At 40.2% G+C, this 16,500-nt stretch overlaps 5 protein-coding genes across 5 annotated transcripts; 2 read left to right on the top strand and 3 right to left on the bottom strand.

The window, feature by feature from the left end:
- Nucleotides 1-67: 67 nt before the first annotated feature.
- Nucleotides 68-3,295, bottom strand: SS1G_03865 (hypothetical protein; the record flags this gene model as incomplete). Its single annotated transcript, XM_001595725.1, has 4 exons — nucleotides 68-1,254; nucleotides 1,305-2,159; nucleotides 2,232-3,061; nucleotides 3,117-3,295. The coding sequence occupies 4 exons, from the start codon at nucleotides 3,293-3,295 to the stop codon at nucleotides 68-70; spliced, it is 3,051 nt and encodes a 1,016-aa protein (XP_001595775.1).
- A 459-nt stretch (nucleotides 3,296-3,754) lies between these two features.
- Nucleotides 3,755-4,867, top strand: SS1G_03864 (hypothetical protein; the record flags this gene model as incomplete). The annotated part of the gene is made up of 1 exon (XM_001595724.1): nucleotides 3,755-4,867. The coding sequence occupies one exon, from the start codon at nucleotides 3,755-3,757 to the stop codon at nucleotides 4,865-4,867; it is 1,113 nt and encodes a 370-aa protein (XP_001595774.1).
- Nucleotides 4,868-5,164: 297 nt separating this feature from the next.
- On the bottom strand, nucleotides 5,165-7,589 carry SS1G_03863 (predicted protein; the record flags this gene model as incomplete). The annotated part of the gene is made up of 5 exons (XM_001595723.1): nucleotides 5,165-5,365; nucleotides 5,599-5,649; nucleotides 5,867-6,677; nucleotides 6,964-7,144; nucleotides 7,373-7,589. 5 exons carry the CDS (start codon nucleotides 7,587-7,589, stop codon nucleotides 5,165-5,167), a joined length of 1,461 nt encoding a protein of 486 aa, XP_001595773.1.
- Nucleotides 7,590-8,182: 593 nt separating this feature from the next.
- On the bottom strand, nucleotides 8,183-9,118 carry SS1G_03862 (predicted protein; the record flags this gene model as incomplete). The annotated part of the gene is made up of 1 exon (XM_001595722.1): nucleotides 8,183-9,118. The coding sequence occupies one exon, from the start codon at nucleotides 9,116-9,118 to the stop codon at nucleotides 8,183-8,185; it is 936 nt and encodes a 311-aa protein (XP_001595772.1).
- Nucleotides 9,119-11,751: 2,633 nt separating this feature from the next.
- SS1G_03861 (hypothetical protein) lies at nucleotides 11,752-11,922 on the top strand (the record flags this gene model as incomplete). Its single annotated transcript, XM_001595721.1, has 1 exon — nucleotides 11,752-11,922. One exon carries the CDS (start codon nucleotides 11,752-11,754, stop codon nucleotides 11,920-11,922), a length of 171 nt encoding a protein of 56 aa, XP_001595771.1.
- Nucleotides 11,923-16,500: the final 4,578 nt, after the last annotated feature.

Here is a 16,500-nt window from a genome sequence, read left to right as displayed (position 1 = left end):
CAGGCAGTTCGAGGAGGAGAGTAGTCGAGCTGATGTGGGCGCGTAGTATCTTGCTTCGATGAGAGCGTCATATACGTTCTGCTAGCTCGGTGAGTGCAGAGCCGCTCATTGGGTTCCCATCTGCGCCGCCGGTGAGGGCAGAGAAGAGAGTCTCTCGCCATTGGGAAGGTCCGGAGGCGAGGTAGCAAGATGTGGCTTTTGCGTAGTTGTGAAGGGATTCGTAAGCGAGAGCTGCTTCTTTGTATGACGATTTAGATTCAAGATATTGAGCATAGAGGGCTGTTATGACAGCGAGGGGTTCAGGGTTGTATCGGTAAATAGCTAGAGCGGTTTTGTAGAGTGTGTGCTTTTGAGTATACTTTTGTAGCTCCTCAAATGCGTTGAGTTCGTGGAGATGGTGGAGTGCTTTGCTATGGCGGGATAGATAATCGTCAATGCTATATTTACGACGTAATTCGGTCATTTGTTGTAGATTTTGCATAAAAGGAAGATATTCCCTGGGATCTTTTTGCGACTGCTGGGCCACTAAAAGAGCGAGGTCGAGGTTATAGAGACCGAGAGCGTTCTCGTATAATCTGTTGACATCTGCTAAGAAACAGATATGTTCGACTGCTTTATCGGCCAAAGCTTCATCTTCCTTCATCAATTGCGCAACAACCAATAAACCGTCATCCAATGCAGGTGGATTCTTGCAAACATTAGATGTGATGATATTTTGTAAATTGGTTGCAGTGCGAGTCTTGAGAACCTCGAGAACAGCATCACAGATCTTATTAACCTTGGAAGTTTTGGTGGTTGTGATATCAACAGTAGTATCCTGCGGTGTAGTACCATTGGTGGTAGGCACTATGTTACCATTTTGAGGCACAACTCTTGTTTCTTTGTACATCGTCTGAGTAACATCTTCTTCTCTCAATGACGAAAGGAACAAATCAATGTAAGTGATCTTCTTGACTTGATCGATGAAGAGTGCAACATTTGACAAAAACTGCTCTGTAGCGTGATCGTACAGAATGTTCATATCCACTCGTTGCGTTCTGCAGTGAGTGAAAGCTTTTCTGTAGTTCTTTTCCTCAATGAGTTTCCGAATACCTGCAAGGACCATTGCACGAGGGAATATAGTCTCTAAGTTTCCTCGAGGCATTTGTAGAATAAGACTAAGAGATGTTGGCATTGCGGTGACTAGTCGAGCACCTCTTTCAATGCTTCTACATCTTTCATCAATTTCTGGGTCATCAGGTGGAATTTCAAGATCTTGATAATATTAGCATTGAACTCCATGCAACGAACACCGTAAAACATACCATGAACTTCTGTGATGTGCACAAATTTAAGGAGATGTGTGGTGGTAGTAAATATAAGATGTGCTGGTGTAACGAGAAAAGATGTACAGTTTCGCACCAGTAAGCGCGTATTTGCAAACAAATGGCCATTACTAGACAATCCAAAAGCTATGCGACCATCTCCATAGGCATTTGAACCATCGCCAAAGGGTATGATATCTACCCAAGGTAATAGCTTGGAGAAATTGCAGGAAGATAAGGACGCATCGCCGAAAGATAAACTATGAAGGTCTCCAGAGCTAGTTTGAACGTATGGGTGCATTACGCCATCTTCAACAAAGCTTGACAATATTGATACAGAAGATGTTGGACTGTTCTCAAGAGCTCTCTCTTTCATCTCACCAGGCATATCAGTGAGGTGATATCTCTGAATGACAGGACCAGCTTCAGTTCGCCCCAAAGCGAGTACCTCACTCTTGCCACTAAAAGTAATTTGTTGATATATGGTAGTCTTTATTGATGACTCGAATGTGAATTGGCCTGACAATGTCGGAGTAGGTGCAACGCGTTTAGTGGCATCTAATTCAAAGACAGAAATGCCTTCTTGATGCAGAACAGCAAGCAATGAAGCATCTGCATTGATTGAAACATCGATGGCGTTTGATAGTATCGTAGTTTCGTGATGACCCATGGGAGGGGGGACATTAGCTACTCGGAAAGGTGTTACCATGAGATTCTGCCCATCAATAACAGCGAGCACCCCGAAGTCATGTGGTGGTGCCAAAGTACCGCGAGCTGTCGTGAAGATATACTCCGCAAGGTCAATAGTGTCCTCAGCGACAGATAAGAATCTCAACGGCTTCTCTGGATGCCAAGCTACAGGATTAGTAGAAAGCAATGGAGCGTGGTGATTTCTAATCTCTTGCTTTAGATACCAATGGTAGTTACCCATTGTCCATAGTTGAGTACAGTCCTCCATGGCGACAGCCAGCACCGTAGAATCAGAATTCCAAGCCAATTTGATGTTTTGATTAGGGCGTTGACGCTGTTCTTGTGTAAGTCGGAGGCTGAATTCCCCATGTCTTAAACCATTACGTTCAAAGAATACAACATCAATTCTCTCCTCAAGTCGTTGAATTCCAGCAATCAGATTTCCTGAAGGTCTCCAGCTCAAAGCGCCTTCGAGGCCATCCACAGGCTCACTGACACTGTCAAGTTCACCTTCTCTTGAGTATACCCGAATTATACGACGAGAAGCCGACTCGATTGTAGAAATAGCGAGGTAAGCGCCATCACCTCTCCAGCTGATGGTGACGCTCGAATCATCATTTGAACTAAGAACACCTTCATCGATCTTCTCAGGCATAGTCGGATCTCTTAAGGCTTTGGCTCCTCTACCTTGAAATTGAGTTTCCTTCTTACCCCAACCAACGGATACATGATTGGAAGCTTTGAGGTCCTCTTTGGTCATGGTAGTATCTGTAACACCGTCGAAGCTGCGACTCATCCAAATAACGGTATCTTCCTTAGTTGTAATCGCCAAAAGTTCCTCATCAGGTGACCATCTTGCCGCAGTAATACCTGCATCAACTGAGCCCATAATTTCAATCTGACCTTCTCCAGGTTGAGGATCTTCTCTGACGACAATGATGTCGCCACCAGCAAGGACGAGACATGTCGTCAAGCTGTCTCCAAAATAATGAAGGCTCAAAACTTTGTCACAGGCCAAGTCTGGGTTTGGTGATGGGGCTTCCCATGATGTGATAAGGGAATCCTCACTATATTCACAAATCAGCAAAAAGTTCAAAGACGCCCGACTAGGAAATTATGTACTGTGATTTTGAGTTGGTTTTGACTCTAATAAGCTGGATCACAGCGTCATTTTCTGTAGGACCAACCGTACAAACGACAGCATCGTTTGCCAAATCCCACGCCGCCGCTGTGATCGGTCTATTCTGATACTGCGCAGGAGGCTTCCATTGCTCATATTGAATACCTCTTAAATTCCTCATCTTCCCGGTATCAGTATATCAGATAATGTGAAAGATAAAAATTTATGCAAATAAATCCTAAGTCATCCTTTTTGCTAAGGCATTGATTCGTTCGAAAATCATATCCCAGTCATTTTCACAAGCCAGAAGTATTTTTCTGGTGCATTCCTCCATAAGCGAAAGACGCTAATTATTTAGTGTTGAACTTTCCCTGTAACCCCAGGTTTGACTGGACGATAGTGGTGAGACTTCTCTTCTTATTTATCACATTCCACTTCTCTGCCCACTTACTTCCCTTACTTACTAGGTAGACATTCGATTGCTTTGCTACGGCGAGAGACTTTATAGACTTTACCTTTCCACACTCTCCGTTAGATTCTACATCAATTCAAACAGACCATAATGGATATCGCCTACAATCAACATTCTCCTCACAATCGACGTCAGAGCCGCTCCTTTTCCAATCTCACAAATTTAACCATGGCACCTCTAACCTCTAAACTTCCCCCCTCAAACGACGATTACTTTCCCGACCACACATCCTATATTGACAACCGCTCTCTTCCTACCACACCCTCTATCCTCTCACGCTCATCGTCTCGTGTTTCCATCCGCAAACCCGCCCCAATGAATCTCTCAATCCCTAAATCAAAATCGAGCATCCACCTCACCGCTGCCCCTCGCACACCTCATACACCTGGTCCCCGCTCCGGCACAACCACACCTTCACGCCATTCTCATTTAAGAAATACCATTGCACCAGATGATTTACAAATCAGCACATTGAGCGAGAACGATCGCAATGATTCCGATTGGCTTTTGCGAGCCGGCGCCATGATTGCATCCTCCACTCGCGAATCAAAGGGACAAGCCTGGCTCGTCTCGCGCGCAAGTTCAACGAGTTTGCAGATAGATGCGGATGACGATGCATTTGAGCGTGAGCTTGCCCGAGAAAGAGAACACAGTAGCAGGAGAGGGAGCAGACGAGGAAGTTTCGATGCAGACGACGAGTTTTCACCACTTACAACGAGAAGAAGTCTAAGTTTTGGGCCTGCAGCAGGAGCATACAGTAGATCAGTGAGTAGATATGGCAGTCGCGCAAACAGTAGGATAGGAAGTCGTGCGAATAGTAGAAGAGGGAGCAGGGCTGCGTTGATCACACCAATGACAGCAGATAAAGAGGGAGGATATTTCGATTCAGAATTTGCGCATGAAGAATATCCTGCGGAACCAGACTTTGTAGATGTGGAAGAAGAAAGTTTTGATGAGGGTGATGAGGCAAGGAAAGACGAAGCAATAGTTAAGAAATTGGCTAGAGCAAGTAGATTGGGACTTGGAGGATGGGTCGAAAACTTGTTAGGATGGAGTTTGTTTGCTGTCGAAGAGGATGGAGAAGAAGCAGATTTTGATACATCAGATGAAAAAGGAGAGGAATCATCACTATCATCACGCCCATCACGACAAACTCTTGCTGGAATGGACGATACACCAGTGGCAGAACAAATGCCACCACTCAATCCAAACGAAGCAGATGGATGGCATGACGCTGCTTGGCTTTTGAGCGTCGCAAGTAAAGTATTGCTTGATAGTTAAACCTACAAATCAGTGGAATGTTCGCCTGATAAATATTGTCTTTCTGACATCCATTGTTATATTCTTGCGCCAATTTTGCGCCTCTTCCGTCGTAGTACAGCTTCTATCTATGGACTTTAATAAAAAACAGTGCGGCATGTTCTACATATGAAATCAATACAGTCCAAATATCGATCTGGTCGTGAAGTCACATATGCCACCCCAAAATCATAAAAGCGCTAATTTCATTCTTGCCGCCCAATACTCGATCATTTTCCCGTTTATACCCTGCAGGACCATTCTTAGACGGCCATACAGTTAGACTGTTAAATCAATGATTTCATCTTCCGCGGTGAATATGTGGCGTCTCTTGACAGGACGTTCAAGCACGATTTCAACATCTTCATCCTGTTCGACCGCAAGCTCGCGCTTCAGATTCTCTTCGGGTTTAGCCTGCTCAGCCTTGGCCTGTCCTTCGAGCTCTGTCTGGATCTCACCGCCGACGCGGGAGATCTCCTCCTGAATCTGTAAAAAATTGTTAGTGTCATTGGCAATACCCGAGAGCATGTTCTGTGCTCATTCACTCCGCTATCTCCTCTTCTTGCACTCGTGTAAGTTGTCCGCCGTGTAGACATGGTTGGCACTTGCATCTAAACGCTCGTCTTCGACTGATATAGTCAATAAGCACGCTAAAGGGTAATGGAGAGTAGAAGTAAGCAAAGTGTGTGGGGTCTAAAGCCCATATATCTTACTCGAGTAATTAGACATGTGCACAGACTGTACAGAGTTTCCAATAGTCTGAACTAGCAGAATACATGATATAAGCTTTCAATATTTGAATATGATCAATGTCTCCATTGGTCTGAATGTTTCAATTTGGATTCATGGATTCAAGGCCTCTAATCTTCGGACTATAGTCAGGGCTATTGGATACTTTGCTGACAGGCACTTGCCAGACACTTTCATCGGCACCTTTCATTTGAAGGCAGGAAGATAGAACACTTGAATGTCAGTACAGACCTCGACAGCGTTGACGACGTTGAAACCTTTAGCTATGTCCCTCAAGTCGCCTAAGTTTTTCTGGATTTCCATCAGTACCCGCGTAAATGGCGTAACAGCAGGCTCCAAGGCCGTTTGCACTACACGTGTAGCAGGCGTCGCAGGCGCTAGTGGTGTCACTGAGGCTGCTCCTAATTCGTCGGATGCGGAGGTCTCGATATCAGGTCTACAAATTACTTTTGCTGGCGTTTCTAGCGGCATTGCAGGTCCAGATTTCGAGACCAAACCAGGTGCTAAGGATGGAATTGACCCGAAGGCAGGAGTTTTTGGATATCTGATTTCTTCTTGAACATTGTTTGCTATTGCTGGAGCCGGCTCTGGGATGGAGGTGACCGTGTCCGTTATAACTTTGGGGGCTATCTGTCCAAGTGCTTGGGGTAAAAAAGCACCAGCTACCGGATTAAAAGTTTTGCCGGTGATAACTGAGTTTGTGCTTGCTGGTGAAGCTGTAGCCATACCAGCAGGAGACTTATGCTTTTGAGCCGTCAATGCTTCGAAGACTTTGACGACATCCTTTCGTTTGGCAAAGGGCCTTTTATCGACAGGGCGTGGTATCGGTACACTGGGTAAGGGATTCATCACAAAAGGTGCTAAATTGATCTTTTGAGAAAGTGTTCGAGATTTTGCTTGAGAAAAGATCTTAGCTTTAGGGTCAGCATTGATTCTATAAGGAACATTGATACCATCTAAAATCTTGACGCTATTTGGGACAATCAAGCTATTTCGAACGTTCAAAATATCTGAAATATTGAATCCACTTGGAACAATGAGACTATTTAGAACATTCAGCGATGTCCCCTTAGCTAGCCGCCTCAAAGATTCTGGGCAACGGCAAATGGATTGTTCGAGAACGATGTAGCAGAAATATCCTCACCCTCATTTGCTCCAAAATGTCCCTTGATCTGTATTTAAAATGGAATTCGGCTAGTGGCTTGCTGACTGGGTCTATGTATTCAAGCCTGTAGAACGTCTCCTGATCCGACGAGGTTTGTGGTGCTCCGAATCTATTGTAGAAGTCAGCTTGGAAGTTGAGACTGCAGATCACATCTTTCATATACTGCGTAGCATGAGATACTGCTTTGCCCTTCAACTGACTCTCATGGACATTTATTTTCTTAGTTGAGGATGCCTGTTCAAGCGGAACTGGCACCGTATTACATTTTCGGACACGCCAAACCTGAACCACGAGTTCTCCAAGTTGCGAGGCGACTTTTGGGGGTGCGTACGTGGAATCGTCTCCTGCATGTTATCAGCATCATGGATGATTCATTCTGGATGAAACAAATGGTATACCTGGTTTGACTTCAGCAAAGATGAATGGCATCAATTTCAAACTGCTTTTTGTCCGGATTCGATCTCCGTTTAATTGATGAGCCCATTGACCCGGTTTGAATCCATCTTGATTGCAAATGACTACTGAAGAACAGCCTCGCCCGTCAATGGTTGCATAAAAGCCCAAGGATGTACCTGGATCAATTGCCTTGTCTCTCTTCTTGCTGTTTACCCAATATTCAAAACCAAATCTTTGATTTGTCTTAGATTCAATGTAGACACAAGTCTTGTTTTTTGGAGAATCTTTTGTGATACCATCTTGGCTGTCATCGGGATCGTCGTATTCAACTGTTTTTGAACCAGAGACTACAACACGCACTCTGACATATGGTACATTAGGTAAGACTGCCATCACGGCAGGTACTGTTGGTGAATGGGAGGATGATAGAATTAATTGTCGCTGTTTTGTAGTTGAGACTATGAGGTGTGAAATAAACAAAGTACTCCTTTACGCGACAACGCAACTACCATTTTCGGCCCAATGAACGCAATGAAAGGGAAAGTGTATTACGCTTCTTTTCTTTTCATTTCTTATCCTCCAGTTAATCTCGCGCTTCACTCAAATCACATCACTCTTCTTTTATATGTTCATTAAATTTCAGTTCTAAGGATCACAATGGTCTTTGCCTACTCCCATCATCATTTTCACTCATCAATTCAAAGTCTTCTTATCACAATGCGAAAGGGAAGCAGATCCTTGTATAATGTATTTTATTTATCCCCCATGTTTCTCATAAATATGTTGATGATTGTGAATAATTTCATATATCCACCACCCCCCACTGCTTGTAAGAGACCGTTGATACACCAAAAAAGATATCTGCTAGATGATGTAAGTACCTCAGGTCTCCCACTTCTTAAAAACAATGACGACTTCATCCCTCAACGTTCATATCTCAAATCTCAACTTCTTAGTAATAATGCCCGCTTCACTAACAACGTCCTTCAGCTATCCGCAAGTGATTTGATGAACGCAATATCATAACTTGCTCTCAAACTATACTGGATACATTCTTGACGTCTACATCTTGAAAATGTATAAAGATTCTTGATCCTCAACATTTCTCTCTTCAACCATCTGCGTCTCTCCAAGAATTCGTGCCACTCTGACTTCAAGATTGCCATCTCGGAATCATAGTCTACCCTCTTGCCCATATTCAAACATGGAGTGCGGTGTCTGAACCACTCGATTTTCTCCTTTGCCAGGGTAGAGCAATATTCTTCCTTATATCTCCTGAAGTGGACCTTGAGCTGGGGAGTATCAACCATGGTACTCATGAGGGACTTGATTATTCTCTTACGGCGCACGTTCGATGTACTTCGTATCTGTAGGTAGTGAGGTGATTTTTCATCGGCTTCGATACTGGTAGCTTGTGAGGTATCGGTCTGCGAACCACTGATGACGGACCAGCAAGTACTTTGAGCAAAGCTAGATTGGGTGTCTTCAGCATCGGAAGTCAAGGTATTTTCGCTGCTAATCTGGAAAGTGTTGGTTGGAGGTACGTTGATGGGTGTCCAACCACTGGACTGAGGGGCATCAGTCTGTTTCTGCGAAGTTCGAACGGCATGCCAATCTACACCCTTAAGAATTTCTACTTGATCATCAATATCCACTCGAGCAACCTCAACTCCTGCGATGCCAGATTTTGTAGTATTGAAGGGTTGCCAAGCGATAATTGGGGAGGGAGCTGCTTGAGTAGGAGAGTGGATCGAGCTATTGATTTCGCATTTCAATTCTTCTTCTTCGACATCGACTTCTTCTACATCTGCGTCGTACACGCTTTCTTGATCAGAGGTAAAATTGGCTTGCTCATGATCGAAGTGGAAATCGGGAAAGCCATCGTGAATCGATCTGCAAGGCAATGCAAATGTGAAAGCCATGAGGAATAAAGACTGCGTTTTGTCGTCAATTTTCTCTGTGCTACAAAACAGAATCAAAGGCTATTATAATGAGAACTTACTAGGTGATTGTTGATACTATTGTCTTTGGAGGCACATATTTCTGTTTGAAGACCTTGAGGAATTAGAAAAGTCAAATCTTGGCTTCAGCTTTCATGCCTCATATTGCCTACCTTTTACATCTAGTATCCTTTCAGTTGTTCATTCACATGATAGAGTGAATTCGCTTTTCAATTTTTCCTTTAATTTCAAATCACGAGGGGCGTAGAATATGGTGAATATCTCTATTTTGTCATCATTTGATTAGTTCTTCTGCAGATTGCACCATCACAACCTCAACATATAGAATCTTGTCCTTCTACCAAAACTCTTGGAACCTCCTTCAAGCATATATCTTTGCTTTTGTTATCAATGCACCTCCATTGCTTGATTTGCATAGAGAATACGATCTAAATATCAATCCTACTCTGTTCTATCACTCCCTTTTTTGAAATTCCCAAAGTTGGTGGGTCAAAGTACCAATATTTCGAGCTGAGAGGTCTCCATCCCATCTAAGTGGCACATAAATGGCTTTCATTCACATTTACATCCAGAAACATCTTACCTATTGCTTTTTGTACCCCTTAATGCTTAGTTCTAGCTTTTTTCTTCACCTTACACCTTCATCCCGCTACAGCCCTTAGGATAGCAGTGAAGTAAAAACTCCTTCTCAAATGAGAGGTAAGCTCGTCTCGGTATGTGTTTATTTTGAATAGCAGTATGGTTTAGTTATTCAGACAAATCTTCAATGCAAAATGCGTAATATATTGCGGTATCAAAAGAGTTGCACTAGCATATTTCTATTCATTGGCTAGCTAACTAAACGTTCTAAAATCACAATCCAACAACATATCTCATTTCATTCTATCACAAAGCTCTACTCTATTTCAAGCAGGTCAATATCACCTTCGCTCACTCCTTATACTTATCTCACCATCTCGCCGCCAATTTAGGAGACCACAAGAGTGACGTGTACTAGTTGGGTCAAAATATTGATTTGATGAAAGAACCAATACTCAACCTCCAATATATTTCTCTCAACATAGCATATATCACCTTGCAGTGTCGTACAAAGAATAACTCCTTCTGCTTCATGTCGACCCCAGCACGCGTCTCACAAATCCCTGTTCCACTCAATTCAAAATACTCCTCAAAGCGCAAATTTCTCATTATCTTCATTGACTTCCCTTGATATTGCAGAATTAAATCATGCTGCGTGATTCCAATTGGGCGGGATGCCCGCGTAGAATAGTAGCGGAGAGTCTATACTGGTAGCTAGAAATACCTCCCCGGTGGCAACAATACCACCCATATATTATAGTGATGGAGATTATGATGTCTGTGTGGTTTGGCGCACGAGAAAGGGCAAGTATCAAAGGGAGAAGCAATCGAGATAGTGTGAGAAAGTTGGAATTGTAGGTCATATATATAGAGTTTTTCTAGCTAGCTAATCATATAGCCCCTAATAATTAGATATAAAAAGAGATCTTCATCCCTCTCTTATAATAATCAATTTTTCACATATACACTTTTAAACTTGTATTATATATATTCCAAATTTATTATGAAATCTATTTTCTTTACAAATAATATATTACAATATAATCTACTAGCTTTCTTCTTTATTTCCCTTTCATAGTATATTATTAGGATGTATATATCTCGACGTACCTCTTTCACAATAGGAGGAGAAGAAGACGAAGAAGCAGATGAAGAATAATTGAATAGTTGTGCACAGACATCGTTTTGTTAAGCGACTCGAGTGTACAGTACATAAACTGGTGTACAAGCGAAGATCTGCTAATATTAGTACAGTGAGTAGAAGTAAACCTCGTATATGGATCTAATTTCCTTAAAGTAGGTAGGGCTAATGGATCTAACTGGTTTTTCAAGTTAAGAATTTGACTCACCAGGAGTAATTCGAGGTATTTGGAGGTAAGATTGTTTCATGCTTCTGGTTACTTGAATTAGTACTTCAGAGACTAGAAAAGTTAGGTGGGTGTTTTATATGCATGGCGATCTAATAGGGCGATATTTAGTTTGAGTCGAATCTGCTGGTAATTTCAGGAAGGAACACAGGCTTCAGACAAGTACAAGTAGGACATGGGTAGTGGTAATTAGGAGCTGAGGTGTGCCAGTGACTAGATCAGAAATTTGAGCTACTGCATCTGAGAATTGGAGAAACAGGATGAGAGATAAGAAGGGGTAGTTAATCGGTGATATATTGATAGATACTAGGAGGATTTGAGATTAGTATTTGTGATTTTAAACTGTGTTGTGTTGTGCTGTAGAGGAAATATTTATAAGATATGTATCATTTTAAAACCCTATAACGTGGTTTATCAGCGAGTCGCCACTATCAGCGAGTCGCCACTTTTTCAATATCTTTTATCATTCAATTTCAAGACGCGATATTTCAACGAATTATTATGGAAATACAATCAAAAGAGGCCAGAATAATCTTAGCTATTGAAGCTATTCAAAAATCAAAAAATCTTACAGTTGGAAAGGCTGCGAAAATCTACAAAGTCCCTCGAACTACATTACGAGATAGAATAGGCGGTCGAATTCACAGAATGGAAACTCGAGCAAATAATCTTAATTTGACTGAAAAAGAAGAAGAGGTGCTTATTCAGTATATTATCGATATGGATGAGAGAGAGTTTGCACCTAAATTAAGTAATATAGAAGATATGGCGAATTATATTCTTGAATCAAGAAATGCGAAGAAGATTGGAAAGCTCTAGGCTTATCGATTTGTAAAGTATTATATGAAATTAAAGATATGTTTTAATTGTATTTATAACTTTCAAAGAGCTCTTTGCGAAGATCCTAAGTTTATTGAAGAGTGGTTTCGATTAATATCGAATATGCAGGTGAAATATAATATTATCGATTCTGATTTCTACAACTTCGATGAAACCAGCTTTATGATGGGTATAATATGCCTTGGAATAATTGTAATTAATGTTGAACGAAATAGCAGAAGCAAGGCAATACAACCAAACAATCGAGAGTGGGCTACGGCAATTATATATGACAATAGAGAAGGTAAAACTATACCTCTATTTTTGATAGTTCAAGAACAAGTTCATCTTTCCAATTAGTATACTGAAACCGATTTTCTTACGGATTGGGCTATTAAACCTACTTTCAATGAATGGATGAATAATGAGATAGACCTAGAATGATTAAAGTATTTCGATAAACATACTATTCGTCAAAGGAAGAGCAAATATCGAATGCTAGTATTGGATAAGTATGAAAGCTACGAATCAATATCTTTTCAATCATATTGCAAATCAAATAATATTATATATCTCAAATTACTATTATATTCAATTCATTTAACTCAACCATTTGATGTTGGATGTTTTGGTGTACTTAAACATTTATATAGTTCTCAAATTAAGGAGTTTATTAAGGCATATATCAATCATATCACTAAAGTTGAATTCTTTATAGCTTTCAAAGCTGCATATCAACAATCAATCAACTCTCAGAATATGAAAGCTAGCTTTCGAGGAACAGATCTAATACCATTTGACCCTCAAGCTATACTCTCAAAATTAGATATTCGAATTCATACACCTACTCCCCCCTTTTTCGATTTAAACCTTTGAATCTCTCAAATTCCTCACAATCCAACTAAAGCTCTTTCTCAATCAACTTTAGTGAAATCTCGAATAGCTTGTTATCAATCAAGCTCCCTTACACCTATATTCGAAACTATACTAGCTTTAATTAAAGGTACAAAGAGATTAGTATATGAAAATACACTTTTAAATACAGAAAACTATATATTTCAAAAGGCAAATAAAATATTAAGCAAATGTCGATATGTGAAAAAGACTCAATTACATCAAGGAGGAGTACTTACTGGACAAGAAGCTGCAGATATATTATCTCAACAAGAGGTTGATATTCAGATTCAATGCGACGAGTGTCAAAATGAGGGAAATTCTAATAGGGAATCATCTACTAGTCGATGCTGTAATAAGTGTGGAAAGACTGGTCATAATTCAAGAACTTGTCAAAATAGTATAATAGATCCTAGATTATTAGATTCTTAATAGTTTTAATTGATTGATTTAATGATTGTTGAATGATATGAGTTAGAAAGTACAAATTGAGGTAAAAGTGGTGCACTCGGTGATATGGTGCACTCGGTGTTAAACCACGTTAATAAATTTTATAATTACTAATTGAAAATAAAAAAATAAAAAATAAATCTTTTTTAAATATAAATATAAATATAGTTTTTATTTTTCATTCAATTTTATTTATTAAATATTTTATAATAAAGAATAATTATTTCTATTTCTATTTATATTTATTTATGTGACGGAAATCCCTGCTTTCCTCCCACCTGTGACGGAAAAGTCGTAAACGGAGTCAATTCAATCACTTAGAATCTAAAACTAAAGAACTAAGAAGATTCTAATTAAGAAGGTCTTTATATACAGGGCTAGTGCACGTGAGCCACTAGTGGGTAACAACCGTCACGTAACACCACCCTTATTATATAAGAAACCTCAGGTACATTAACCATGTCCACACATGATACGATTACTCGGGATTAGTATGCGATTTAGGTGACCTGAGGATCAGATCCGGACAAGTACTAGGTATCAATGGTTATCGGTAAAGTAAGATCATTGAAGGGATAAATATGATTTCTTTTTGCCTAGCCATTACGGCTAGGCCATTCATTTGTGTATATATAGAGTAGCTATTCCCATCTACAGGTGCTCTTCACTTGTAGATTCTAAATTAAATACAATTGCTGGTCTATAAACACCCTTTTGATCACAATTTAATTGAAAATTTGTATTCTTTGTATTTTTTATTTTTTCTAAATTCTTTTTTTTTTTAAATTCTTTGTGACGCCTTGTGACGCCTCACACCTCCGGGTCACGTGGCATGCCCCGTTTGTATTTAATTACAGGAAAACTCGTTATTTTTGTTTTCCTTCTTTTTTTCTTTTTAACTTAGTATTTTCTAATACAAGATACTTTACCCAGTATTCTTGAGTGTGACACGCCTCACACCTCCGGGTCACGTGGCATGCCCCGTTTGTATTTAATCACAGGAAAACTCTCTACTTTTGTTTTCTTTTTTCTTTTCTTTTTAATTTAGTATTTTCTAATACAAGATACTTTACTCAGTATTTTTGAGTGTGACATTCTTTTTTTTAAATTCTTTTTATTTTTTTTAATTTTTTCTTTTAAAATTTAAATAAATAAACAATTATTATTTTACCCACTCACTTGTTACGTCCAAAACGATTAGTATGTCACATGACCATAAAACATGTGATGGAACGGTGAGGAACGAACGTTCCTAGGAACAACCAGGAACGCTCGTTCCCAGGAACGACGATTCCTAGTTAACCATAGGCACGAAGGACTATATAATCAAGATGGATTTCTTTTGTATAGAGCTTCGTGCTCAAGATCAATCATTTAGTATACTCTACTATTAGTTACGAATTGCATATCATTATTGTCATTACTTCAAGTCCCTGCTTGACGCCTAGTTATAAACCTACTTCGAGAGCCTAGAGCACTTCCACGTGATCTAGACGGCAAACCTCGTAACATCACTGGAGGATTATTAATTAATTAATAAGTATTTTGATATTAATAATTTAACTATTAATATATATTGTAAAAAATATACAAAAAGAATTTAATATCTAATTAAACATTTTCTATATATATTTTTTATTATTTGATATAATTATTTTTACGAGGTTTGCCGTGTGGATGAGCGTGTAGCGCTCTAGGCTCTTGTTTGACGGCTATCTTCTATGTCGCGTCACATGACTAAACCGAGGTAACGTGAGTAACGTCGCGTTATGGACCGCTGAGGAACGCTGGCTGTCCAGGACCGCGCAGCGGTCCATAACGTGACTTAATCACGTTACCTTGGTTTAGTCATGTGACGCGGCGTAAAAGATAGCCGTCGTAACACTTACCTACCTCCTTATAATCACCATCACCATCAAAATAATCAGATGTTCAATCCAGACTTAATTTTTTAAATTTTCAATTCCTATTGATTTTCCACCCACCCATCCATCCATCCATCCATCTATTCCTCATTCCCAACAACACAATTCCGTTTGTAAGTAACCAAGTAACCAACTAGTTAATCCACTTTCCCTCAACTTGAATTTAAATATGGATAGTAAAACATATCTATCCATCCCAGCCCTACTTCAATATTTCTCCATGCATCCGGTACGGTATATACTTTCTCCTTCAGTTCTCTGTCCATCCATCAATCCATTCTCAACTAATCCTCCATTTCCTTTCCTTTCCTTCCATCTACCGTCCATCCACCCTCCACATCCCTTTTCACTCCCAAAAATCGTGTGAAACATGACAATTAGGTAGTACTGGATATAATAATAATTCACTCCTTACGAAAGATAAAGACACAACCAGCCAACCAGCCAAAAGCATGAAATTGAGGCAACCAAAGTTCTAGCAAGCAAGCAAAGATTTTCCCAACATACTAAAATCACTGCTTGCTCCCGTTACAACCAAAACTACCAAAAATTCAAATATGATATGGGTGTCAGAAGACCGACCTTGCAAACATGAAAAGTGACACTCCCACGCTGTATATGACTGAAATCAGAAAAGGAGAACAATTTTTTCATGAAAGGGGACAATAATTTGGGGAAAAGAAGTAGTGAGATTGAAAAACGGTCATATCAAGATCAAGATCCAAAAGAAGCACGTCGCATTTAGGGGGAAAAATGTTCGTCTCATTTGAAAACATCGCCATATCTCGTTCCTTGCGCCATCGACACCAAAAGCAAAGTTATCGTTTAAAAGCGTACTTGACAAATTCGAGAGGACATTCTTTCCGTGATATGATGTGAAATGATGTATGATATAAGGTGTCGAAGGTGAGATTGGAAAGGTTATTTTCCAAGAAAATAGTTCATAAATACGCCGTATGCCACTCTTTTTGGTACTCCATTCGCCGGTCCAGCTAGGAATTTGATTGAGCAAACGCTATTGAGGAAAGACGGTAGAGAATCTTGATAAGAACGTGGGAGGAAGGGTGAGGTTCATAAATTGTGGTAAAAAAAAAAGGCATCTAGCCAAAGGGAATGTCGTAAACGTCGTTGATAATCCATGCGAAAAAAGGCTTTGAGCTCAAATGTCTTGATGCGTCAGGAGATGAATTTTTCATAAGGATAACACAAGGTCCCTTCTTCTTGGGACGATATTTCCTAGATTCATTCTCGAACCATTCCATTCTCCGAGGCATTGGGCACGGGGACTTCTTGCCAGTACCTGAAGCTG

Source organism: Sclerotinia sclerotiorum, genomic scaffold, assembly GCF_000146945.2.
Source record: "Sclerotinia sclerotiorum 1980 UF-70 scaffold_4 genomic scaffold, whole genome shotgun sequence".
Classification (NCBI taxonomy): domain Eukaryota; kingdom Fungi; phylum Ascomycota; class Leotiomycetes; order Helotiales; family Sclerotiniaceae; genus Sclerotinia; species Sclerotinia sclerotiorum.
Note: the sequence above shows the minus strand (reverse complement) of the source record. Positions and strands in the feature narration are given on the sequence as shown.